This window comes from Callithrix jacchus, chromosome 17 (genome assembly GCF_049354715.1).
Source record: "Callithrix jacchus isolate 240 chromosome 17, calJac240_pri, whole genome shotgun sequence".
NCBI lineage: Eukaryota > Metazoa > Chordata > Mammalia > Primates > Cebidae > Callithrix > Callithrix jacchus.
Window position 1 is genome coordinate 36,408,858 of NC_133518.1, and position 25,145 is coordinate 36,434,002.

The window sequence follows — 25,145 nt, forward strand, 5'->3', positions numbered from 1 at the left end:
TGTGCCACCACAGGATGACCCCTTCTACTTCCTTCCTCAACTTCATCTTTCAGTTTCACCATAGCCTATTTGTTGGCTGTTTTCTCCACCTCAAACACCCAATTCCTTTCTCGGCCACTCAAATCCTGCCCAGATTTCAAAGCTCAGAACAAATTGCAGCTCCTCTCTATAATCTTTACTGAATAGCTTCAGCAAACATAGCCATTTCCCTCTCTTGAATTTTTACTGCTGCACATAATTGGAAACTCCTAATTCTGTTCTCCTTTTATATGGTTTCTGCTACCCAAGTCTCTTGAACTCCCAACCTCAGGTGATCCACCCACCTTGGCCTCCCAAGTGCTTGGATTACAGGTGTGAGCCACCACGCCCAGCCTCCAAGTCTCATCATTTCAGTAGGATTATAAGTTCTCAGTGGCAGGAAACATACTTTATAATGAGCACTTAATAGACAGGGTCTTGCTCTGTCATCCAGCTCGGAGTGCAGTAGCATGATCTTGCCTCACTGCAACCTCTGCCTCACGGGTTCAAATGATTCTCATGCCTCAGCCTCTTGAGGAGCTGAAACTACAGGAGTGTGCCACCACATCCAGCTAAATTTTTGTATTTTTAGTAGGGAAGAGGACTTGCTATGTTGGCCAGGGTTGTCTTGAACTCCTGAACTCAAGTGATCCTCCTGCCTTGGCCTCCCAAAGTGCTGGGATTACAGGCATGAGCCACAGGGCCTGGCCATAAAATTTCTGATGATTGATAAGCCATGTACTGACCAGGTCCAGTAGGAGAACTTCATCAGGCCAAGAAGCCACTTAAAGCACATAATGGTGAATAAGCAACTAGTTTCTTAATCAAATAAATTCTGTGTTTGTCATTTAAAATTTTTGTCTTTTAAGTGAGAGTATAAATTCAGAGAAAATTCCTGCAGCAGATGTTTTGTGCCTAAAGGCCTGTTCACCTGAGCTGCTGATAGCCTGCCTGAAAGCAGAATTGTGGCTTACTACTTTTGCTATCGGGCAGGGACATATTGCAGCTGTGACGGGTGATATGTGTGGGTGTGTTCATGGTCCTGCAGTTGTTCTCCTTCTAACACAATATTTCTTCCCTCTGATTTTTATGTTTGTCTTTAATAATAGTCTTGCATTATAGTCACATGCTTGAGGAGTGCCATGGACTTCTATCTTGGTGACACCTTAATTAAAACTTCAGTTAAGAGGCAGTGACTGAGGCAGCACTGGACTGGAAGATGTTAGAATTTAGAATTCGCTTTCTATCTTTTGATCACATTTAACAATTTTCCAGAAACTCTGTCGTATTTCTTCTTCTGGTTACTGTTATCTTTCTCTTGGTTAATGAATATATATCTCTCCAAAGAATGTGCCAGAATCATAAAGACTAGGCCATGAGAAGTTAGTCATCTCAGCTAACTAGAGTACCTCTTTAGTAATGTCCAGAGGCAGAGGTAATTATGATGTACTGTCTGGGATTAAAGACTCTGATGAATATTCTGCAAAACAGTTATATGGGGTACCATCATAGAAGTGGCCACATCAGTATGTGTCTGTGTGTTTTTGGAAATTGAGGCGGCCTAGAATATTCTTCAGGAGCCAGTACCTTTAGACCCAGGGCTACCCTGACTGCTAGCATTGGCTTTGCCAAGCCTTCCATGTCTTAGCTGGAAAATGAGAAACAGAACCAGAGAATTTCTAAGACTTTTCTAGCCATAACATTCTTTGCTTCAAATGCAAAGAAATGGTGCAAGACTCATGCCCTGGACTGGCACCTTTGTGTAGGGCACTCTACTTTCCCTTTTGTTAATCTGTGGAGAGGGACAAGATACTTTTTGGCTGTATTCCTCTGGCTTCCCATTTTTCACTATTAACAGTGCCATGTAGGCATCTTTGCAGGGGAAGGTGACCAAAGACTGGGAGCTCCTTCCTACCCAGTAAGTGCAGCCACATGGCTAGGTTTGAGAGGCTTTTCTCCCAGTTTTAATTTCTCTGATAATAATGAGTTCACAGAATTCAATATTTCATTGTCCTTTAGAATTTTGGAAAACTAAATTCATTTTGTTACACTGAGAGACTGGACAATTTATGAGGCCATTAGAAGCTCATAGTGCACTTTGTATCCTTGCTTTAAACCATAGAATATGGGTAAAAGCAGTTTGCAAACAGGAAGGCATTACATGTGTAAGATATTCTTGTTATTCCATTACCTTTTACTGCTCTGCTAAAGCAGTAAAGTAGTTTTTGTACTTTTCTCTGCAATCCATATAATACTTTTCCTGTTCCTTGGTCTTCATTGGTCTTTTGCATTCTTATGTCTGCCTTTCTTTCTTCTGAAGGTTGTCTCATGACACGAGCAATTATTAGGCAAGCTACATGTAAAATCATTCAGAAATGAAGCCACATACATTTTTATCATGATTCAGAAATCAAAGGACTGCTGCTTATAGAATGTCCTAAATTTGGGCTGAAAATGCGAAAATAAGCACAGAATAATTTCCTTTAGTCTTATTCTCCTTGAAATATATTTTCTGCTATAAATATAATCATAATTTTTATAGGTATAAAGAGAAATAAAAAATCTTATGTATATGAATGACTTGGCAAAACACTGTATAAGTCCTCATAGTTTCCGTTAAATTTTAATGTGATATGGTGCAAGAATTCATCTTCTTAATGTCTTACTAACTTTTGTTTTCTGTGGCAGAGTCACATTTCTCTATGTAAGAACTAATGTGGAAGCACTAGATTTGGGTGGAAAATTAACTTTTCTAAAGCAAGACTTTTTTTTTTTCCCCTTTGAAATCTTCATTACAAATAAAAACTGTAAAAATGTTAATATTGATATTTTTGAGAGACTCATACTGTCTTTTGTCTATACAGATATTTGTAATTACACTATGGTTAGTTAATTAGCTTGTTTTAGCAAAATATGCTTTGGAAATAAGTAAATTGGAATTCTACAAAACAAGAAAAAGTTGGAAGGATCTCTGCTTAAAAGATTAAAGTTGCTTTGGTGAACTAAACTAAATTCAGACAGCAAATGAATCACATAATCAAATAACAGTCACCTTAAGTGGCATGCCACTTACTAGTAGCATTTAAATATTTCTTTTAAGATACTAGAGAAAATCTTAATCATAGAGAAAATTATTGGAAATTAAAATAACTTTTAAATCAATGAGTATGATATATCAAATTAAGTTTTTGCATTTTAGTCACCTGTCTTGTACTCTGGTAAAGATAAAAATAGCATGTACTTTTATTTGAACTTTTTAGTTTTATATGTGTAGAAACAAACATCCAAGATAAGATTATTTTGTGGCTTGTGCTTTTTCTTCTTTTGAGAATAGATTATGAATATTTTACTTAGGTGGAATTCTGTTTATTATATTTTTTTGGCAATTAGAATTTAACAATAATTTTGGAGGACAGGATTTTGAATAGTATCTCTCTTACTGTTATCTCTCCTTGATTTTAAACAAAGAAGTGACTCTTAGGGGAGAGTATCAGTAACTCATGTTTTGTTGGAACATTTTTACACCATTTGGGACACATGTGAATTGGCCCATTAAACCTGCTAACTCTGAGACTTGTTTCTTTTACTGGAGAAAACTCCCTTAGGAAGTAGCAAAAATTATTCATAATATTCTAAAGGCAGAACTTATTTACTTTTTTTTTTTTGGAAAAGATGATAGCCCAAATTTTTTAGGATAGCCCAAATTTTGGTTATTATTATATACAACCAGTGGCAACAAAGCTGTCTCATCACTAAAAGGGTTTAAACTTATTCCTCAAATAAGAAAATGTACTGAATAAGAAAATTTTGGCAGCTCAGCTTCCAGGAACACTTTAAGCTTTATTCTGTTAGTGTTGGTCTTTTAGTATTTATGTCTAAAACTAGTTGATATTGAAGCAAACTGGATATATTTGTTATTGCTAACCTTAATGTGTTTTATAATTTTAATTTTTATATTTTAATTATTAACTCATTAGCATGTGGTTATGACGTTGACTTTTTCTCTTCTGATACGACCCAACTGAAATGTATTTATTTAAGTTACATAAACTTATACCCCCACCTCCTCTTTTCTGATGGCCAGAATTTTTGGACAGAAATGAGGAGCCAACCACATCCATCTCTGGGATAGCAGGACTGTGAGCACTCACTGGGAACACATACAGGCCGAGCTTAAGTAAAAAACTGAAATGTTTAGTGGTGCTAATTTTTTTGTTTTTTTGGCCACAGATGGGGAATATGAAAAGCTTTTTGAAAAATTGTAATTTTTTTTAAAAAAGAACGCATACAACTATTAGCTATCAATTTTCTAGGAGACTGGGTTTTTAAAAATTTGTTCTTCTCAAAATATTTGCAGCATTACATATTTTATTTGGTCTCTGAAAGACTGAATCTGAAAGTATAAAACAACAATTTTCGATATTAAAGTTACTGGGTCTTCAAATTTATGCATTTAGGTAAGCCAAATATCTGTGTCATTGTCTGAGTGAAATACATTTTTTTGGGGGCACAACTCAATCACTTTAAATCTTATATTTGTTCTTTTGTTTATTGGTGCCAACTTCTGGTGGCCAGATGTTTCATAAATTAAATATTCTTTGAAGGATTCAGACATGCTTATTTTTAAAAAGTACTCATTGACATGTGATATTTCTCAATGAGAATAGTTATAAAACTCATTATTTAACTGCTCAAGTGACTATTTCTTGATTGTTCAATAAGAATCCTAGTTTTTTTGATGTCAGGGATTCTTACATTTCTTTGCTTTATCCCCTGTATGTAGTAAAGACTCATTCACATTAATTGTTCTTTGTTTGATTTACTTATGAGCCTCACCAATCAAAAAGTGAAATAAACAATTTTAGTGTCTCATGACTAAACCTGATATCACCCAAACGTGACAAATTCCTAATGACATATGCTATGCTCTGCTGCACTCTGGATCTGTGTCAAATCCAGCTCAGGGCAGCTTGACAAAACTGACTAGAAAAAAAAAATGTATGTGATCAAGCAACTTTGTTGATTATCTCAAATGCACCTGAAATCATCATGTAAGTCAGTATTGTGGTGAAGCCAGAGGAAATGGAACTATTGTCATTTTGAAGATTAGTCAATAAATCACAAATTGGGAAGCAATTTCCTGCATCAAAATGGTATTTCTTTTAGCCAACTCCAGATTCCTTATAAATCTGTAATAAGTTGTTCACTTCTACTACCAAAAAATCAATAAAGGGACTTCCAAAAACTGTTCCTATAATGATTTTTTTTTCAGGATTAGAATTAAAAAAAAAAAAACCTCGACAGTAAAATTCCATACCTATTACTATGATACTTACCAACTCAACATTATTGGTACCGAGTTTGTAATCATATGAGTAAGGGTAGAGCATCATTTGGGAGTATGAGTGGATTGTCAGATATGCCTTGATGGAAGAGAGGTTGTTGCGGATGAAATCAGCCAGGGCCTTGGTCTCCTTTTCAGACTCTGCAGCAGTTCCACAGTAAGTTTCATCACAGGGGTTTTGAGAGGCTCCGATTTCTGTAAAAACATATGATGTTAATGGCAAGGATTACCTACTGAAGTTCTCATGGCGATGTTTTAAACTTTCAAATTAGGGAGTTGTTTTCATAGGAGTCCTTATCAAGGAGTCCTTAAAGTTGTCCCAATTACGTATATATTATATAGTATAATATCCACTTAATCACAAGATTAGGATGGTATGTTTTTAAACTACTGTGGTAAAAAGTTGCATGTAGAATCACCAGTGTATCTCTGTGTAGTATTACACAATGAGATCAATATAGCCTAAAAAAATTAACAAGTAGGGGACAAACTAATACCTATGAAAAAATTATTACTATCATCATTCTTAATCACATTACAATTTATTTAAATAATTATTTCTTTAATGGCTATCTCCTTCTGTAGACTATACCTTCCATGAGTAGTAGAATTATATCTGGTTTGTTCAGCTTTATGTCTTCAGCATCTAGCACAGCTGGGAATGCAACAGAATTCTCAATATATTTTGGTCAAATGAATTAAACGTTTTTTTGGGGGGGTGCTTTTAGAAAGTTCAAACTCTAAAATATTAAACTGCAGTTTTTCTTATTTTAGACACTGTTGTGTTTTCTTATTTTTTCTCTTATGTTTTTCAACTGATACATGCAAAATGGCCAGCTAGATACTTACTGCACCAACCAGCATCAAAATTTCTGTTGAGGTCTGTGCCAAAGCAGCTAGAGCCAGCATGGGTGGAACGAGTCTTTCTCCACAATCGGTTCTGAAAGTGGACTGTATGGTTAGGACAAATATAATAGAAAGAGGTTGGTTTTAATTTCATTAGCCTCTCTCAGTATTGGTGCATATACCTTGGTCCAGGTGTAGATGTAGCCATCGACATTGACCACAGGGAGGACATAAAAGTCTAACTTGTCAAGAAGCTCTGTCATGTGGATCTCACGTCCATAGGTACGAACAGCCTGTGTGTGAATTATGAAGAGAAATTTCATGGAAGCATGGAATGCATGATGCTGTTAAAATTTACAAAGACTGATGAATGTTAACTTTAGTAAGCAGTATTTTCTATTGGGGTGGACAATATTAATATTTAAAAAGCAATCAGCAAATTACTACTAGTACTTGTTATATTTTTATTTAGAATTGTTATTTCTAATTCTTCTCTGTTTCTAGGATACTTCTTTTGTGTCCATATATAACTCACAGAATTATTACTTTTTAACTTTTTAATTAATGAGAAACAAAGACTTCTAAAGAACATACACATTCTTTCTTTTAAGATAACAACTACGATACTTTTTTCAAAGTTAGTAGGGTGTAAGTGTAACACCTAGTTCTAGTAAATATGAGGTGTCTGTTGATAGCTATGCATGTTCCAAATAATGTCATTTAGAAACATATTTCTTTTCTATGAAACCTTCTGTAGATGATTTCACTAGAGGGAAAGTTCAATATAAAAAGGTAGTGAGAATGCCTGTCATAATCAGTGAGCTCACACTCATGGACCAACACTCTAAGCTGCATAGTGATGGGAGTCTCCATTGTTGTCTTTCTCATTAAGGGACAATCCTGTTGCCCTTGTTAAGTTATGCAGATACTCATCTATGAATGAAAGACATCTTGCCTATTTAATATATTCTCTTAGTCACAGTGCCTCTGTTCCAGTATCTTATTAAGCTTAAATTCAACCTTTCCCTAGGCTTACTTGAATAAACTTTAAAATAGATCAGATTTCTACATGTGAACAGTTTTTATATACTCATTGTAATTATATATATATATAAATTAATTACAATATTACATGATAAAGCATGTGCTTTTTAGGTTAGAGGAGCTATATAATCATGTTCTTTTAATGGTCTACAACTTAGAAATAATGGTAAAATTCAATCTAAGATCCAATTATCATCTTCTATAAGGCAGATCGTGAGCTACATTGTGAATCTAAGTGATGCCAATTGATACATAACGTCTAGAAACCAAGACTACACAACAAATATATACAGAAGCGCTTCACAAAAAATTATGTTGCATATAATAATATTCTTATATATTTAACATACTTCAATGTTTTTATCTTTAAATTTTGAAATAATTTTAGACTTACAGAAGAATTGCAAAAATAGTTCCTATATACCCTTCATCCAGCTTCCTGAATGTTACCATCTTACATAACCATGGTATAATTATTAAAGTGAAGAAATTAACATGGATACAATACTATAAACTAAAACTGTAGACTTTACTCATATTTCACAAGTTTATCTGCTAATGCCCTTTTTCCATTCTAGGTTCCAATCTAGGATCCTATGTTGCCTTTATTTGTCAGTTCTCCGTAGACTCCTCTGATCTGTGACAGGTCTTCACTCTTTTTGTGTTTTATGACTTTAACATTGTTGGAGAGTGCTGGTCAGGTCATTTTGCAGAATGTCCCTGACTTTGAATTTGTCTAATTTTTCAAAATTAAATTTTGTTTATGATTAAAGGGAGTTCATTTATTTTAAGAAAGAATATCACAAAGGCAAGGTGTCTTTTCACTGTATAATATCTGAAGGTACATGATATTGATATGTCTTGTTTATTACTGGTGTTGTTAACCTTGATCACTTAGTTAAGGTAGTTTCTTCTACTAGGTTTATCCACTCTAAGTTTTCCCTTTATAATAAATACATTTCTGGGAGGAGATAACTTTGAGACTGTGCAAATGTTCTGTTTCTCCCTAAACTTTTATCCACTAATTTTACATTCATCTGTGAATTTGCCTGATGTGATTATTGCTGTGGTGTTCTAATGATGACTTTATGTTTTGCTCATTATCTGTACATATATTACTTGTAATTCTGCAAGAAGGAGTTGTTTTTTAACTCTTTTATTTATTGAATCATCTATGTATATCAGTATAGACATGCCAATTTTAAAAGTTGTTTTTAAAAGGCTTTTACATATGTCTTATTATTAGAATGATAAGGAATGAAAAACAGAATCATTTAGAGTAAGTCAGGACTGCTATGCATTCTTTTCTTTTATTCTGAAGTATACAATGATTATTAGCCAGGAGATAATGATCAAATTGGTTTAACCACAACCATTAGCTTTTCAATGACCAATCTACTAACCTAGCTGTTGGACTCTCTACCAAACCGTCGGTGAGAAAGTTCAGATGAGTGAAATTCAAATAAATACAACTTTTTTAAAAATAGAGATGAGGTTTCACCATGTTACCCAGGTTGGTCTTCAACTCCTGGGCCCAAGCAATCCAGTCATCTAAACCTCCCGAAGTGCTAGGATTACAGGCATGAGCCACTGCACCTGGCCCATAAATAGAATTTTCTGTTTAAAATCTTGCCTTATAAAGGTCTATAGGTAGAAGTTTAAACTAATTTCCAAAATTGCAAATTTGTAATTATGATTTTTTTCTGTGTTATTATTCTCTCTAGGTTTTAAGGAATTAATTGAAAATTCAAAAATACATTTGTCTTTGCCAAAAACCACTCTACACACTGACCTCTCTTACAAACCACTGGCAAAATGCAGGAGAAATCCACTCTCTGGCATGGAAACCACAGTCCATGAAAATGGCAGGCTTATTTTGTCCAGCTTTGCCAACCTATTGCAAACAAAAGGAAAAGGGAAATAATAATTCATCATAGGACATTCAGGGGTTAACCTCCACTACCTGTCTGGGCTTGAGACTCAACAAGTGAAACCCAACAGCAGCAAGAGCTAGATCCCATGATTAAATTAAAACATAATACTAACACAATATGTTCTTGCATCTAGACTCACAATGTTTGAGTAGAAAGCTTATATGGCTATTTATTATATTTATTAAGCTTGACAAGCTCATATTTTCAGATGATGCTTGATTACCTTGCTTAATTGTACTCACGTGGAGGTTATTTTCAGCTGCTGTTATTAGGTGACATGACCAAGACAACTGGATGGGTAATTAGAAGTAATCATGATTGTTGCTAATCTTATAAGAATTTTTACTACTCTCTCACTTATTCCTTGTCTTTTTATTGCCTTCATTAGAATTACATGAAAAAAATGGTGTTAGAAGGTGACAGAAACAAATTGTCGATATGCTTTGTAATGTTGTCTGATAGACGTGAAGTTTATGAACCTCTTTAGCACATGGATTTGCAAACGACAGCTGGTAAAGAAGAATTTCATCAAGGTAGATAATCATTTACATTGCTTACAGGAATGTGGTTAAATTTATAGGTCTTCTCTTATTTTATTGCATTTTTCCTTTTGAATAAATCAAAATAATGATTTTAAAATCCACATATGATAAAGGAAGCCGGAGAATCTGATTCCCTCGGGGATGTAGGCAGGAAAGAGTTATAACAATGTTTGGGATAAGCATGTCTGTGAAACAGATGTTCGTGTGTTAGAATTCGTTGATTTAAGCCCTCAGACATGGCAAGGTCATGGTTAAAAATGATTACCTTGAGGAGGTACATAGTGCGTCCCTCAAATGTGGTTCCGATAACACTGCGGGAGATGAGGTCTGGGTTCTCAGTGGTGACTTGTTGAGTCCAAGCCTCTATCTACCAAATGGAATCATTTGTAGATCAATGTGGCATACTTGGTTGAACTCCCAAAGTAATGTCTGTCTAAATCATGTGCACATCATACCGTTTCCCACTTGTTGTACTTCTCATAACTGTGTCCTGTTGCACGAACCCGACTATCAAACTGAGCCTCCAGCACATTTCTCAGGTTGCTTATCAGTACCCTGCAATGAACCAAAGTGGGTATTCCTATGAACACAAGTGTATTTTCCCCCAGTGAACACACATAAAACCCCAGAGCCACTGCTTTAGTAGATGGCTCAGTGCACTCTCCGATAATTCTCATGTTGTCCTCTGGTTATTCCTGATGACCTTCAGCCCGAGCTGCTCCAGGGAGATTCTGTTACTGATCATAAAGAGTGAGTAAGTCACTGAGAAGGATACTGGAGAGTGCAAGCAAGGTAGGATCTTCCTCAGCCAAAACCTCAGGTATTTGACTATCTGTGGGCCTTAAACTTGGAAATTGATTGCCCCTGGTACCTGGGGCACTTGGGCTTCCACACAACAGTGTGTACTCGAAGCCTATCTATGGTCTTTATTCCTCAGGACTTTTCTGAATTTAGAACTAAAAGTCTTGTGTTTCAGGAAGCTACTCAGTCCTGGGTAAATGGGAGGATTGTCACTTTGGACCTGTCTCTAGGTTCTGAGAAAAATATCTTGTCTGGAAACTCAGAAATACTAACAAGCTAAAGACTTACTAGGTAAAAGAAGAATGGGTTTAAAGATCTAGTTTCTACTTGCTTGTCTTTTGGGTGGTTTAAGTAATCTAATAATGGTTTTATAGCAAGGTAATATGGAGAGTGGTAACAGAAATCTTTGAGGCCTACCTATTTAGATGAGTGAATTGTTCAGGTGACAATTTCTATTACGAGGCCAGTCTGAAGGTGTGTATATGGGTGACTTCACTTCCTTTTCTACTTTGAGTGAAACGTATGCTTGGAAGAGAGAAAAGTTTATGATCATTAGTGTCCTTGATTGCAGTACTGTGAATATTACAGACAGAGGCCACTTTGCAGAAATTTCTATTATCCAGAGTTAAACCTTGAAATGATTTTATCTGATATACAGAGAATTGCAGACACACATCAAAAGTCTGCTTCTTCTCTGGCTGACCCAAGGACATTCTGATGAAGTATGTCAGGGACAGCCTCTGAACCTTCCTTCTGGTCACTCCTTCAACTGGTGAACTTGGGTATTAACGTGTATCTGTTTTTGGAAAGTGTAATAAATTAATACTAAATGGGATCTGTTTCCTAGCAAAAGACAAGCAGTATCTTAAGATCTTAACTATCTTAAGATAATATTAAAAAGGAAAAAAAAAGCGGATTTTAAAAGTGATTCCATGGAAAAACATTTTCTATTGAGCGGCTGCCAATGCTTCGTGAGTGTATTAGTTTTCTATGGCTGCTGTCAGTTGCCACAGACTTAGTGGCTGAAAACAATGTGAATTTATTATTCTACAGCTGCATAGGTTTGAATTTTAACACAGGTCTCACTGGGATATAAATGAGGTGTGGCTAAAAAAGACGTATCAACAGGGAAGCTCTAGGGGAGAATCTAATTCCTTGCCCTTTCTAATTTCTAGAGGTCACCTGCATTTCTTGGATGCACCCTCTTCTCCACCTTCAAGGCCCCAACAGAGGATAAAGTCCTCACATCCAATCACTGTGACCTTTTCTTTGTCTCTCTTTCACTTTAAAGACTCATGATTACATTGGACCTATAGGATAATCCAGAATAATCTCCCTATTTTAACATCAACTAATTAGAAATCTTAATTCCATCTACAACTTTAATTCCTTTTTGTGATAAACATAACATATTCAGATATTCTGGGGATTAGGATATAGACTTTTTTGGGAACCATCAGTTTGTCTGCTATAGTTAGGAGCAATGATTTTAGTCAGGACTATAATTATATTCAGTACCCAGTAGAAGTGGAAGGAATCATTAATGAGGAATCGAAAGATCAAGGTCATAGTTTTGCCTAACTCATGAATTGGCTTTAGAAAGGTCATCTAATCCCTGGACCTTAATGTCATAAGTTTTAGAAGGGAGTCATTTGATTAGTAAATTTCAACATCCTTTTCAAGTCTAAAATGCAGTGGCTTGACTCCAATCCATAAGCCTTAGTCGTTTACATACATGTTTTCCAAGTTTATGAAAAAAATAGAAATTTGCCGGTTACCACTGTCATACCCAGGAAGATGTGGAGGAAATCAAAGCCTAAAAAATAAGTAGTTCAGAAAAATGATATTCAAGGAGAACAAAAAACTAAAAGCAGGCTAACCAAACCAAAGTAAAACAAAGCAAGCGAGACACAGACCTGGAAACAAAAAAATCAACCAGCAGAAACTGCTAGGAAAACAATTGTGTTGCGATGTCATAATTTGAAAGAACAAATTTGCCTAATAAGGATGAGCTTCTCTGCATGAAAAAAAAAAAAAAATCCAAGAAGAACCAGAAAGTGACATTCTCTTTCATTTCAAAGCTTCCAGAACTTATTGCTATCCTCTTACCTGCACCCAATCCTTGAGTTCAAATTATTTAGAAGGATCAGCGACTGTGTGGGGGCTGGCATTCTGTTTGGTACTAGGAGACATTCTGTTAGAATTATTACTATGTTAAATATTAAACATTTTCATCAATATCCAGGATAAAGAAGCATAAAAAACCAGTTAGTTAAATTGAAGATGGCACCCAAGAGTAAAGGTATCCTCTAGTAACTTGCAAAGGAGCACCAGAATGAGGTTGAAATGTGGTGCTGGCTTTTGCTTGAAGGTGAGGGACTGACCTCAGATGATCTTTCCCAGCCCTGTGGTTATTTGATTTTATTAGATTTAGGACAAAGTACTACTTTAGCTATATTACAAAATATTATTACTAAATAATGAGCTTATGTTCTAGAAGATTAAAACAATGCCTCACAGCTCCAAAATAGAGAAGCATGTGTAGTATTTTATCCTTTTATATGCTCTTTTTATAGTGCCATCCAACTTCTTCTTCTTCTTTTTTTTTTAAACATGCAAGCAAATTAGATAACTGGGACTCACAAAAAAGCAAGGAACACAATGTCTGAGAAGTAAAGAAAGACATGACTCAGTTTTATCCCCCTTTCAGATTTCTGGAAAATGGAGTATTTGATCACTACCTGGACTCTGTGCCCGCTGCTACTGAAGTATATTACTGCGTGCCCATTGCTATCCTAGGACAAGTTCCTGTATGCCTGCCTCTGAAAACAATACACAGGAAAATGGTGATATACGTGTTAGCAACAATCAATCTCCCTGGATCAAATAGGGCAAAGGCAACCTTTCTACAATCTGTAGCAAGGAGTTCTGAGGAGGGCAGGCTGCCTAAGGTTCTGTCAACTTAGCTTTGTAACCATAAGCTGGAAATTTACATGATCTGATTCCTAGTCTTTCTGTTACTAAGGTTAAAACTTTGGCATTTAAAACTACAGTTATCTTTCTTTTTGCATACATTTTGAATTTTTTCTTATGATAATTCAGGATCTGATTAAAGCTGCCAAATACAGGTCTTGGTGAAGAGGGTTGGAAACACTGAAAAAATCTGAAGTTATTTCAGTGAAACTTGTGCAGTGGATGGCTCTTGTTATATACAAACACGACTGCAAATTTTTGCCAGCAGGAAATCATCTAAATACAAATTAGTTACCATGTGAGGTAATAATGGGATGCACAGGGACTGCTTGCAGCCCCAGCAAGGATATTGCTGGTATGCTTCTCCAGGATTTCCAGGGACTTATTATTATTTAATATTTAGAAAATTATATGCTACAAATGTGCTAAGCAGTGAACAGAGAAGTAAAAATTAACAAGATCTTAGCCCTCAGGGGATGTCCTATGTTCTAGATGAGACAACATGAATACACAATTCCCAAAAAGTTCACCACTAAAAAAGGAAGTGCATTTTCTGATTATAAATAGAGATTGAAATGCTCTCATCAGAAACCTTTTACTGTTTTGTGATAAGCGTAGAATTAAGACATCATTCAGGTAGCTAGGGTTAATCTATGGTCACTGATCTTTTTCTTAAAGAATTACAAAGAAACTCATATTTTCAAATGCTACTGAAGGCTCCAAAGACTAGAATTTCAGATGTCCTTTTCAGTGTAATAAAAAGAGCAAAATGTTATAGACATGAATCTTAATCACATTTTGAGACTTACTAGGCTATATCTTTGTTTTAAAAAGACAGTCAGTTCTTAAGGTCACATTTTGACACTTCCCTCAGGCAGAAAGCACATAGCTAAGCTTTGTGAGGCATGATAATGGGGTTAAACATAACAGTTTCTGTTGACTCTTAAAAAACATGTACTCTCCCTCTTTTGTACAACAGTAAAACATAGCAGCAGTCTCAGCAATGTAACATTAGTTGTAATTTATTTTTATATAATTTCACAGCAGCCCTTTGAGAGAGGCATTATATCTTTATTTTATGGATAAGAAAGCTGAAGCTCAGAAAGGTTGAGCAAATTACCCATAATCACACAGCAACGTGCAAAGCCAGGATTAGAATCTGGTCTGTTTTTTCCCAAAGCCTTTAGTTGTTGCACTATGCTACACCACTTCTCCTGATGGAGGTACAGATTTGATAGATGACAGTTCTGACAGCTTCACTGGCACAGATACTATTCTTTCACATTTTTAAGATATGAAAAACAAGATAAATTTCTGTTAAAATTATATAGTTTACATTTTTTGAAAACATGATGAAGACTTGAGCTTGTGATGGGGGATTGTTGGATAAACATTTGAATGTTCAGGACGGGAGCCCAAGACTTTGTCTTTGCTCCTCCCTAATCCACTCCCTGGAGGAGGACCTCTGCTTTGTACTACAGACCTTATTTCTTCCTTCCCTGTTGTGCAAATGTCCCCGGGTTAGCACAGTCTTTCCCAGTTCTAAACCTTAGCATTTGTTCTGTTCTCTGCCTAAAGAATGGTTTTTTGTTGTCTTTGGCTAACCAACTCCTACTCATCTTTCAGTTCTTAACTGAAGCATCGTTTCCTAGGACAGCCTTCCCTGACCCCTAGACTTGGTCAATTCTTCTGAACTCCAGCTCTTTACTCTTCTCACCATCTATTAAATACTACTGCGATTCCACATTTAAAGTCTGTTTTCCCCTAAAGGATGTTAGGCCATATCTATCCTTATTGGTACTTGATACATGGAGATATTCAATATTGATTTGTTTGATCAGCAAATGGACACAACTGCCTTTGGATTAGAGTGGTATTCAGGAAGGGAGACAAGAATGACTTAGCCAACTACTCTAGTCCTTTGGGGACCACTTTTCTTTCTTTGCAACTTTCTCTCTGTGCTTTCTCCTACCATTAGAGAGAGTGGTGGGACTTCAGAGAAAAAAGGACAGAAGGGACATTTAGACTGACTCTAGATTTATCTGAATGCTAAAAAAGCATAAATAGCCCTCATAGCTCACAATAGGTCTGGCTGATCCCCTGGAAAGAAGAGCTGATAAGATTTGGGGTTAAAACTATGTCTAGCTAATAATAGAGTATCCATTGGTTTGGCCTGTACTCTATACATTGCTTGTAAAATGGAGCAAGTCAGATAACTGGCAGAAGACTGTGGTTAAAGAATCAAAACCATTTCCATTAGAGCAGTAACTAAACACGAAATCCATCAGAACTGAAATCTTAAGACTTGGAATCCAGGGCCAACTCTGCCATTACCTATTTGTGGGGCCCTGGGGAAGGCATGGTGTTGGTCTCATTTCTACCTTCCCAGAGTTATTCAAAGGCTCACATGAAAGCATGCATGGGAGAGAATCTTAATATTTATAAAATATAAACTTACTTGTATTGTAGTTCTTTCTGCTTTAAAACATTCTCCACAGTGACAATATCTTCTGCTTTGACACGGAAGTCAACTGTACTGTGAGGTTTAATTTGTGTGACAGAATCTGGCTTCCAGAAGTCAATCTGAATCAAGGGCAAGATAAACTATATTGGATACCTGTAATTCAATGAGTGAATGATCATCTGCAAGCACATTATTGCTCTACTCAGTTGAGTTATTTTCAAAAATCAAATAATCCATGAAATCTCTTGAAGATATTTCCTTTGAGTGAACAAGCGTTGGAAGCTAGCAGTCAGATGTTGATAAAAGTCTATATGAATACACACATAACCTCGACTGATTATCAGTGAACATGAAAAACATAGAATCATTTCCCATAATGCCAGTTAGTTGTATTCTGTAACTGTTCTTTTCTATTTATTGATTTTCTGGGGCACTGGCTTCTTGGGATAGCAGTGCTGTGGTAATGGATCTATGTGCCAGATGAATGATGATGAATTATCCTGAACTACAAAATTTAGTGCAGAGAGATTAAGCTTACTGTTTTACTTTTTACTTGACTTATTTTATGAGTTTATCTTGGAACTCGGTTCTGTGCAAGTCAGAGTAATGTGTAGAACCAAGAGCATCCCTGACCTGTGGTGGATACATCAGGAAGAAAAATGGTATCTTTTCACAGTGGGTATATTGGCATTGTGGCTGGAAACAAATCGCTCTTGGGGATCCAGTCATTTACTGACATTTTCATTTATTCAGTTTACTCATCAACTATTGTTGAGAATTTACAATATGCTAGGCTCTGTGTCTGAGACTAGGAATACATTAGTAGGCAAATCAAACATGGCTTTTGTCTTCATGGGGGAGACTTTAGAGAATATGAAGCCTAAAAGAGCAGTTTTTAAAAATCTGTGGATGTGTGGTTTTAAGTAGCACTTTTCAGTGGCTATTATTACCCAGGACATACTACATCTTGTAGGTGTCTGTTTTTCTCTTCCTTCCTTGTGCTGAGTGGAAGCTTAGAAGAGCTGATAAGATTTGGGGTTAAAACTATGTCTAGCTAATAATAGAGTATCCATTGGTTTGGCCTGTACTCTATACATTGTTTGTAAAATGGAGCAAGTCAGATATCTGGCAGACGACTTGTGGTTAAAGAATCAAAACCATTTCATTAGACCAGTAACTAAACACAAAATCATCAGTGGCTTTTGATGGATGTGTGGCTTTTGATTGTCTGAGATCAGCCTGATATTGGGTCTTTGTTAGTCCCTGTGTCTCAGCCAATCTCTGTTTGGATGTTTCTGCACTGTTTTGGGCTAGAGATGTGACTGATGGTGATATTTAGGACCACTGCTTGGAAACTTGGAAGGAAGTTTGGGCAGACTTAGAGGTTGTGCAACAGAACCTGGTTAAGTAATACTTTAAGACATCTCAGTTTCAGGTACACTTGTGCGGCACTGAGCGACCTATATTCTGCCCTGGTAGGCTTTAAACTATTGTAGAAGTCTAGGGGTGCTAAGTCACGAGCCAGGCCCATAAGGAATGTCAGAGCAATGGAAGGCAGAGATAGATACTGGCATTCTAGAAGAAAAAGGCGTGAGTGTGGTTGTCACAAAGGGATTGAAAGGAGAGAGCATCAATGTTTGGATGAGGATTGGCTGTAGAAGGTGACCTAGAGAGTCAAGGATGAGAGGTTAAATGAAATGAGGAAGTAAAAAGACATGCCAAGATAAGGACAGAGAAAGCAAGGGGCTGGGGACAACTTCTAGTTAGCCAACATTGTGGAGAGAAGGCCAATGAAGATAAGCACATTATAAGAGAAAGCATAGTTTTGAAACTTAGCTCTGAATTTGTGTTCCCAATAAACACATGTCATTTTATGGTGTGGTGGGAGAGGGAGGTATGTCTTTATTATAGATGACAAGGTTGAGAATTGGCAAAGCACATAAAGTCCTACATGTATCTGTAGCTGACAGTGTCTCTCTGACTTTTTAGTGTGCTTAGTATACTCCCCCCTGGTAATATCTGCCTCTCTGTTCCTGAGGGCTCTTTCCCCTAGAACTGGGAAGAGCCAAATGATCAACTCCAGGTAGACAGGAAATTACTGTCTACCAAGCAAATTACTCTTTCTGGTTCAACCAATAACCCTGAAAAGTCAATGTTGAAATACACAAACTCCCTCACCTCTCAGGTGGGACAATTCTGAAGCGTGTTGTTTGTACGTGTTCCTAGAGTTCCCCTGTGGGTTTGCCTCCAGTTGTCCTCTGTGGTAGCTGGCTTAATAGTGTTTCCTTTGTTGGCTGCCTTTACTTTCATGTAGCACTCCCCACTTCTTTACCAGGGCTCCCTGAACTTCCCAGATACATTTCTTTCTCTTGAATCTTTGTCTCACAGTCTGCTTTAGAAGAGCCTATATTAAGATTCTAGCTTTCCACTCAAAGCATCAAATGCCTGCGTGATATTCTTGGTGGTGGTTCTAGCAGAACCCTGTGTATATCTAGTGCTACTTCAGAACAGCTTAATTGCTTATGAATGGTTTTACTTCTAATATTAAACTGAAAATTGCCATCTGTATCCTCCTAAGCTCTTACCCATTGGTCCTAGCTCTGCCAAATATGAGAAGAGTATATGTATGTAGAGAAAGTGTTATTTTTAAGATTATAGTGTGAGAATTATGGATTCCTTAAAAGGGGGCAAATAAATCTCATAAATATGTTTGACAAAAACTTGCAGACCTAATCTGAAATTGCTTAAAAATTTCAGTTTGACATGGGGAAAGGTAGTTAGCAAATCTGTCAACATACAACACTCTGGAGTGCTGCATGTGTGACACAGACCTAGTATACTGGAGTTAGTCTCTGGCACTTCCTAGGAGAAACATGGCTGGAAATCAGGAGCAATGCCATAGCCTCATAGCTCAATGCACCAAATATGAATAGAGGCCGTAAACTCAAAGTAATAACACAAGGAGATAAATATAAATTTCAAAATTACCAAGACCTTGTGAATGAGATGTATGTCTGAAATATAAACATGGAGTAAATATAGGATGTAGATGTAGGGAATTAACTTATACACGATGAAGTTGGAAAACTGAAGTGATGCAATGATGAATGTGACAAAGAACCATACAGAGCAATTATTGGATGATTAAGAGAGCTCTTTAAATGATAGCCTTATAAGAATATCAACTTAATCAGCCAGCTGCCTAACAACTAAAGAATCCTTCCTAAAATATATCAGAAAACTAGCCCAAAAGCAAGATAAAGTAGCATGTCAACCTTAATTTTTTCTGGGAATAAGATTGGCCTGTAAAAGAATAAATATTGGTGTTGGGGATTTTGTTTCTTCAGAAATTTGCATGAATTTGTTTCTTCACATTGCATTTGACTATAAGTCAAGCATCTGATAGACTTTGCATTTATCTTGGTGAAATTTTCCTTTCTTGTTGGAAAAGGAAGCCACTTCTACTCAAGGCCTGATTCCAGACAGTGGGGAGGAACTTACTGGTACAGTAGGAAAGCCAGGAACACTGGAAGACAGTAACCATGTTACTCTAGGGTTTTATGGAGAATGCCTTCAATAAAGGAACAAGCACAACCCTGATTGTGAGGAGAAAAAATAAAATCCTTACTGTTCAATTATAGATGAGAAAAGAAAGTCTGCTGGAGTACAGTGTGGGCACAGATCTGTCCAATATATTCAGCATTTAAAAGGACATGTTCAAAAGCTGAGAGGAAGGACACATGGCCAAGGATGAATACTGGATGCCCTTGTAATGATCTTATCAGGAAGGCTACAGCCCAGAATATGCTGTTCCTATAACTGTGAAGGAGAATGAAAATCTCATTTCAGTCATGTTGAAAATAAAAGAATAAAGAAGAAATATGTGTCCAACTGCTTGGAGCTAAGCATGATGTTTGCAGCCATAAGAAAAAGCTCTATTTAACTCTTTGGCTTCTGTCTTTTCCAAGAAGGAGTTACACTATCACTTGTTTATTCCGTTACCACCGAGAGATGAAATTACCACCAGTATTAAGTAAAAACTTTTTCATGTTATGATTTAAGCAGAAATACCTTCTTTGGAAAGAGAACATTGAAGCCCAAGGTAGATGAGGAAATAGGTGATTGATTTATACTAGCCATGTAAATTATATTCAAAATCCCAGACCTAATGATAGTAATAACAACAGCAAATCCATATAGTTCTTACTATTTAAGTTATTTTGAAGTGCTTTACCTATATTAATTCATTTATATCTCACAACAGTCTTTTGAAGTGTTTTACCTATATTAATACTATTTACATCTCACAAGGTAAATAGTATTATTATCTTCATTTCACAAGTGAGGAAATTGAGACTCAGGTATCCTAGTTCGGCTAACAAGTAGTAGGGCTAGGAATTGAACCCAGGGGGTCAGTCCAGACTCTCTGCTCTTGACCACTATGAAATGCTGAATTTTAGATAACTAAAATACTGCAGATGTGATTGCAGAACTTTCTCAGCAATCTTGGAAGAATCAGAGCTTGAAGGGCTCACTGGGGAGTAGAGGGAGCAAATTTTAGATTTTATAAACAAGAAAACAGGTGAAGCCCAGAAGCAGGAGCTGCTGGGGCCTGGCATGGGTTCTGGCAAAGCTGCAGAGTAAACTGGAAGCAGATGGATTGTGAATGCTCAGAAAAGGAAGCTGTGGTTTCTGGGAGCCAGCATGGCTTAAAGCAAGAATAAGTCAGGCCCAATTAACTTCAACTTATTTTTGGGTGAGACCACTAACCTGGTAGAATGTTGAATCTTGATCTTAGTAAAGCATTTATTCGATGAAGTCTCTGCATTGATATCTTTCTTTATAAACCAGAAAGTATCAGGCAGAGTTACCTCTAGGTAACATCCTCCTAGCTTGGGTAGTTGAGTAAACTTATACAAGGAGAATAGGTGAATGAATCACTTCAGTGCCTAACACTATGTTGTCTGGCACATTGGAGATTCATGATAAATAGGAACTGAATGAGTAAAACATGAAAGCCTGTAATTCTGTGACTCCTGACCTACTTAATATTTTATCAGTGACAAGGATAAAAGTTGAAAACGTATGCTTATCAAACTTGCTGGAGATACAAAGTTAGGGGGAAGAATTATTTCCCTGGATAGCTGAATTAGTTTTCTAAAAGATCTCAACATGCTGAAAACAGGCTGGCAAGGCACATCTTAAAAGTGCAAATCTAAAATCCTACATTTAGGTGAAAAAAGTCAATTAGGTAAGTACAGAAGGAGGGATACCCTGTTTGAGTGTGATTCATGTGAAGAAAAAAAATTACCTAATGGTTTTGATTGAACACAGGTTTAATATAATCTAATAGTGTTCTATAGCTGCTCAAGATGCTAAAAAGAATCTTGGGCACCATTAATAAATGTCTGCTTTACAAATGGAGGCAAGTGATGGCCCTGTAGCATGTATTAATCAGAGCACACCTGGAGGCCCATTGTCAATTCTGGTAGCTACATTTAAAAAAAGGAATATAGACAGAAGACTGAGCTGTATCTAGATGTGAGCAGAATGATCAAGAGTCTGTAAACCAGCGCTAAGAAAAGTTATGGAAAGCCTGAAAAAGATAAATCTTAGAGGTAACACAATACTTAAGCCCAGTGGGTCAAAGTTAGAGAAAGAAGCCTTCAGTTCAGAATAAGGAAGAAAACAGTTGGAATGATTTGTAAGGCAAGTTGGCTATTCCATCCAATAAGTCATATACAAACTATTCCTCAAAGTACTCAAGGTTTTATCAGGGGGAGCAACCAGGGATGCTGTTTCCCAGAAGGAAATTCCAGATTTGAGTGGGACGCTGGAATAGATAATGTATATTTCTTTCAATTTTTAACTTCTGAGTCTGTGATTATGACACTCTCCACCTTCTTTCTTCCTATATGCCTTAAAAGCTACAAAATGACTATGCATGTGTGTGTGTGTGTGTATGTGTGTGTATGTATGTGTGTGTGTATGTATGTGTGTGTCTGTGTGTGTGTATGTATGTGTGTGTATGTGTGTGTGTCTGTGTGTGTATGTATGTGTGTCTGTGTGTGTATGTGTGTGGCTGTGTGTATGTGTGTGTGTATATTTGTGTGTGTGTGTGTGTGTGTGTGTGTAAGCTAACAGATTATTTTAGTTTATAAATTTATGAAGAAACAGCATTGGCCCACGTGGAACTACTATAGTTGTGATCAGCAATAGCTTCCTGCCACATCATATATGCAGTTTAAAATGTCAGTTCTCAACTCATATATAGTGGATTAAAAAAAGGAATAGCACAGAGATGTCAGTTTTTTGAAAGCAAAAGAAAAGTATGAAAATCACTCATGGCTTTTTACCTTCCTTTTCCCCCTCACGTCATATCATTAAGGGGACCTGAATCAAGGTCATGAAAACACAAGCTGTTTGATTTGGAATGAAAGAAAATCAAAGAGGACAGATGATACATGGGATGTGGAAATGAATTTGAAGTTGGACAAAAGCCCAGTTTTTCAGTAATATCCAAGTTGATCATTTTTCTCTTTTGCCTTAGAAGGAAAGTGACTGCACATTAGATGTTCTGTGACCTTCGTGACAGTTCCAACTCATCTAGTTGCCACACTGTCAGCTCTTTTAAAAGTTATCATAGATTTATAATACTGCAGGGCTTATGGCAATCTAATTTAGGCAGAAAAAGAAGATATTATGGCACTTAATGTTTTCCAAGGTTTTATTTCTTGCTACCAAAAATGCTATAGTTAACATTTCATGTTATTTTTTTTTCATTGTTGGAATCATAGTGCAATCTAAGATTTTAAATTATATGTGAACTAAATCTAAATTGTTACTTACCTGGGTGGTGCTGGCCAACTTGCGGATTATGTTAATTTGATTTTCATCTGCAACATTGACACGGAACACCTTCTCACTGAATGGTGAGATAGCAGAAGCACAGAAAATTTAAATTGAGTGATGTGTCCAAATTTTGGGGCTACCAAGAAAGAAGGACTTGCTCCTTAAGGATGGCTTACTTACCCTTCGAAGTGCTTACCACCATGATGAGCAGATGCCAGGGCCACAGTTGCCAGAACCAAGAGTGCCAACATTGTGTCTGACTAGGTGTAGTAGGTAGGTCTCATCTGCTTTTATAATCCAGAGTGTTCTTTGCTTTCTTCTCCTGATTGCAAACAGGTGCTATCATACCTTGATTAATAGTCTTCCTGGCATTGTTGCCTTGGTAGCTGTGTAAAGTCTAGAGGGTATCTCTCTCAACACCTGTGGAAATAGAGTAAATACTCTCAAATTCAACTTATTTAATTTGGATATCGGTGCTTGAACAGGCTGGGAGTAAATTAGATTTAAATAAAATCTATTTTGTATTTTTTTCTTCATTTTGAATTGAGAATTATGTACAATAAATTCTACATATTTTAGTGTAAAGTTTTTTGAGTTTTGACAAATATATAAACCCATGTAAGATACATCCCAAACAAGATATAGAACATTCCATCACCTAACAAGTTTCCTTGAGCACTTTTCCAGTCTATTTCTATACTCCTCTCAGGCAAATGTTACTTTGATTTCTAGATTTATACATTAATTTTGCCTGTATGAAACGTCATGTAAATGAGATCATACAATATGTATTCAGTTATGTCTGGCTTCTTTTATCCAAGATAATGTTTTGAGATTTTTTAGTATTTTTGTTTATATTATCATTATTAGTATTAATATCATTTTTTGAGATAGAGTCTTGCTCTGTTTTCCAGGTGGCAGTGTAGTGATGTGTGATCTCAGTTCACTGCAACCTCCACCTCCTGGGTTCAAGCGATTCTTGTGACTCAGTCTCCCAAGTAGCTGGGATTACTGGAATGCACCGCCACGCTTGGCTAATTTTTCTGTTTTCAGTAGAGATGTGGTTTCGCTGTGTTTTCCAGGTCGGCCTCGAACTCCTGGCCTCAAGCGATCTGCCTGCCTTAGCCTCCCAGAGTGCTGGGAATACAGGCATGAGCCACCATGCTCGGCCTTGTTAATTGTATGAGTACATCACAATTTGTTTAGCCATTTTCCCATTGATAGATATTTATATTGTTTCCAATTTTGTGTTATTAATAAAGTTGCATAAATATTTTTGTACAAGTTCTTTCGTTGGCATATTTTTCATTTAAGGGGGTAAACATAAATGGAATTGCTAAGTAACAGTGTAAATCTATGTTTAACACAATAAGATTCTGCTAAACATTTTTTCCCTCGTGGGTTGTACCATTTTAAGCTTCCATCAGTATCTAGTGTCTTTGTGTTGTCTGCAGCATTTTGTTATTTTTAGTATTTACCTTTGGTATTTCTAATGAGTACAAAGTAGTATCTAATTCTAATTTTAACTTGTATTACTCTGATGATCAGTAGTGATAAACATCTTTTCATGCATTTATTGACCACTTGTAAATCTTCTTTTGTGAAGCATCTATTGAAGTCTTTTACCTTTTTTAAAAAATTGGTTGTCTTTTGATTCTTGCATTGTAGCAGTTCTTTATATGGTATGGATACAAGTCCTGTGTTGGAAATACATGTTGCAAATATTTTTTCCCAGTATGTGGCTTGCGTTTTTATTTTTTTCAATGTTATCTTTTGATGAACAGACATTTTCAATTTTGATAAAGTTTGTTTACCAACATTTTTCTTTTATAATTAGTGCCTTTACATTTTTTTCAAAGGAATCTGCCTATCTCAAGGTCTCAAACACATTCATCTATGTTTTCTTATAGGAAATTTGTAGTTTTGGGTCTTTATGTAAGATATGAGTCATTAATTTTTAAAATATGGATCTTCAGTAGATCCACTGTTATTTGTTGAAAAACGTTGTTTCTCCTCATTGAATTGTACTGGTTTCTCTGTCAAAATTCATCTGGCCATATATTTGTAGAGTAATTTCTTTACTTTTTATTTATGATCCATTGATCTGTTTGTCTGATTTTATAAAACTACTACAATATTTTGATAACTATACTTTATAGTAAGTCTTAAGATCAGAGCATGCATAAATCCTCCAACTTTGTTCTTCACCAGGATTGTTTTGGCTATTCTAAGTACTTTACATTTCTCTATATATTTTAGTATTACTTTGTCAGTTTTCATGAAAATGTTGCTAGGATATTGATTGGGATTGCATCAAATCAGTAGAT

General features: G+C 36.2%; 1 protein-coding gene and 1 long non-coding RNA gene across 4 annotated transcripts in view; one reads left to right on the forward strand and one right to left on the reverse strand.

Annotated features, from left to right (window-relative positions):
• The window catches only part of CPB1 (carboxypeptidase B1), a 31,232-nt gene extending 8,148 nt beyond the window's left edge, over window positions 1-23,084 (reverse strand). Inside the window, exons 1-9 of the mRNA XM_017965762.5 lie at window positions 22,999-23,084; window positions 22,816-22,891; window positions 15,961-16,085; window positions 10,184-10,283; window positions 9,994-10,095; window positions 9,045-9,146; window positions 6,391-6,501; window positions 6,212-6,302; window positions 5,355-5,557 (exon numbers count right to left, since the gene is read on the reverse strand). Coding sequence (XP_017821251.2) covers window positions 5,355-5,557; window positions 6,212-6,302; window positions 6,391-6,501; window positions 9,045-9,146; window positions 9,994-10,095; window positions 10,184-10,283; window positions 15,961-16,085; window positions 22,816-22,891; window positions 22,999-23,069 — 981 coding nt within the window. The 5' untranslated portion in view covers window positions 23,070-23,084. The remainder of the gene's footprint in view (window positions 1-5,354; window positions 5,558-6,211; window positions 6,303-6,390; window positions 6,502-9,044; window positions 9,147-9,993; window positions 10,096-10,183; window positions 10,284-15,960; window positions 16,086-22,815; window positions 22,892-22,998) is intronic.
• The window catches only part of LOC144579906 (uncharacterized), a 535,694-nt gene that overhangs the window by 58,347 nt on the left and 452,202 nt on the right, over window positions 1-25,145 (forward strand). The window contains exon 1 of one of the 3 annotated variants that reach the window (XR_013528565.1): window positions 10,485-10,548. The exons of 1 other annotated variant lie outside the window; for it this stretch is intronic. This is a non-coding gene — a long non-coding RNA (uncharacterized LOC144579906). Of the gene's footprint in view, window positions 1-10,484; window positions 10,549-25,145 lie in introns of those variants that run through there. One more of the 3 variants, XR_013528564.1, reaches the window with a different exon arrangement.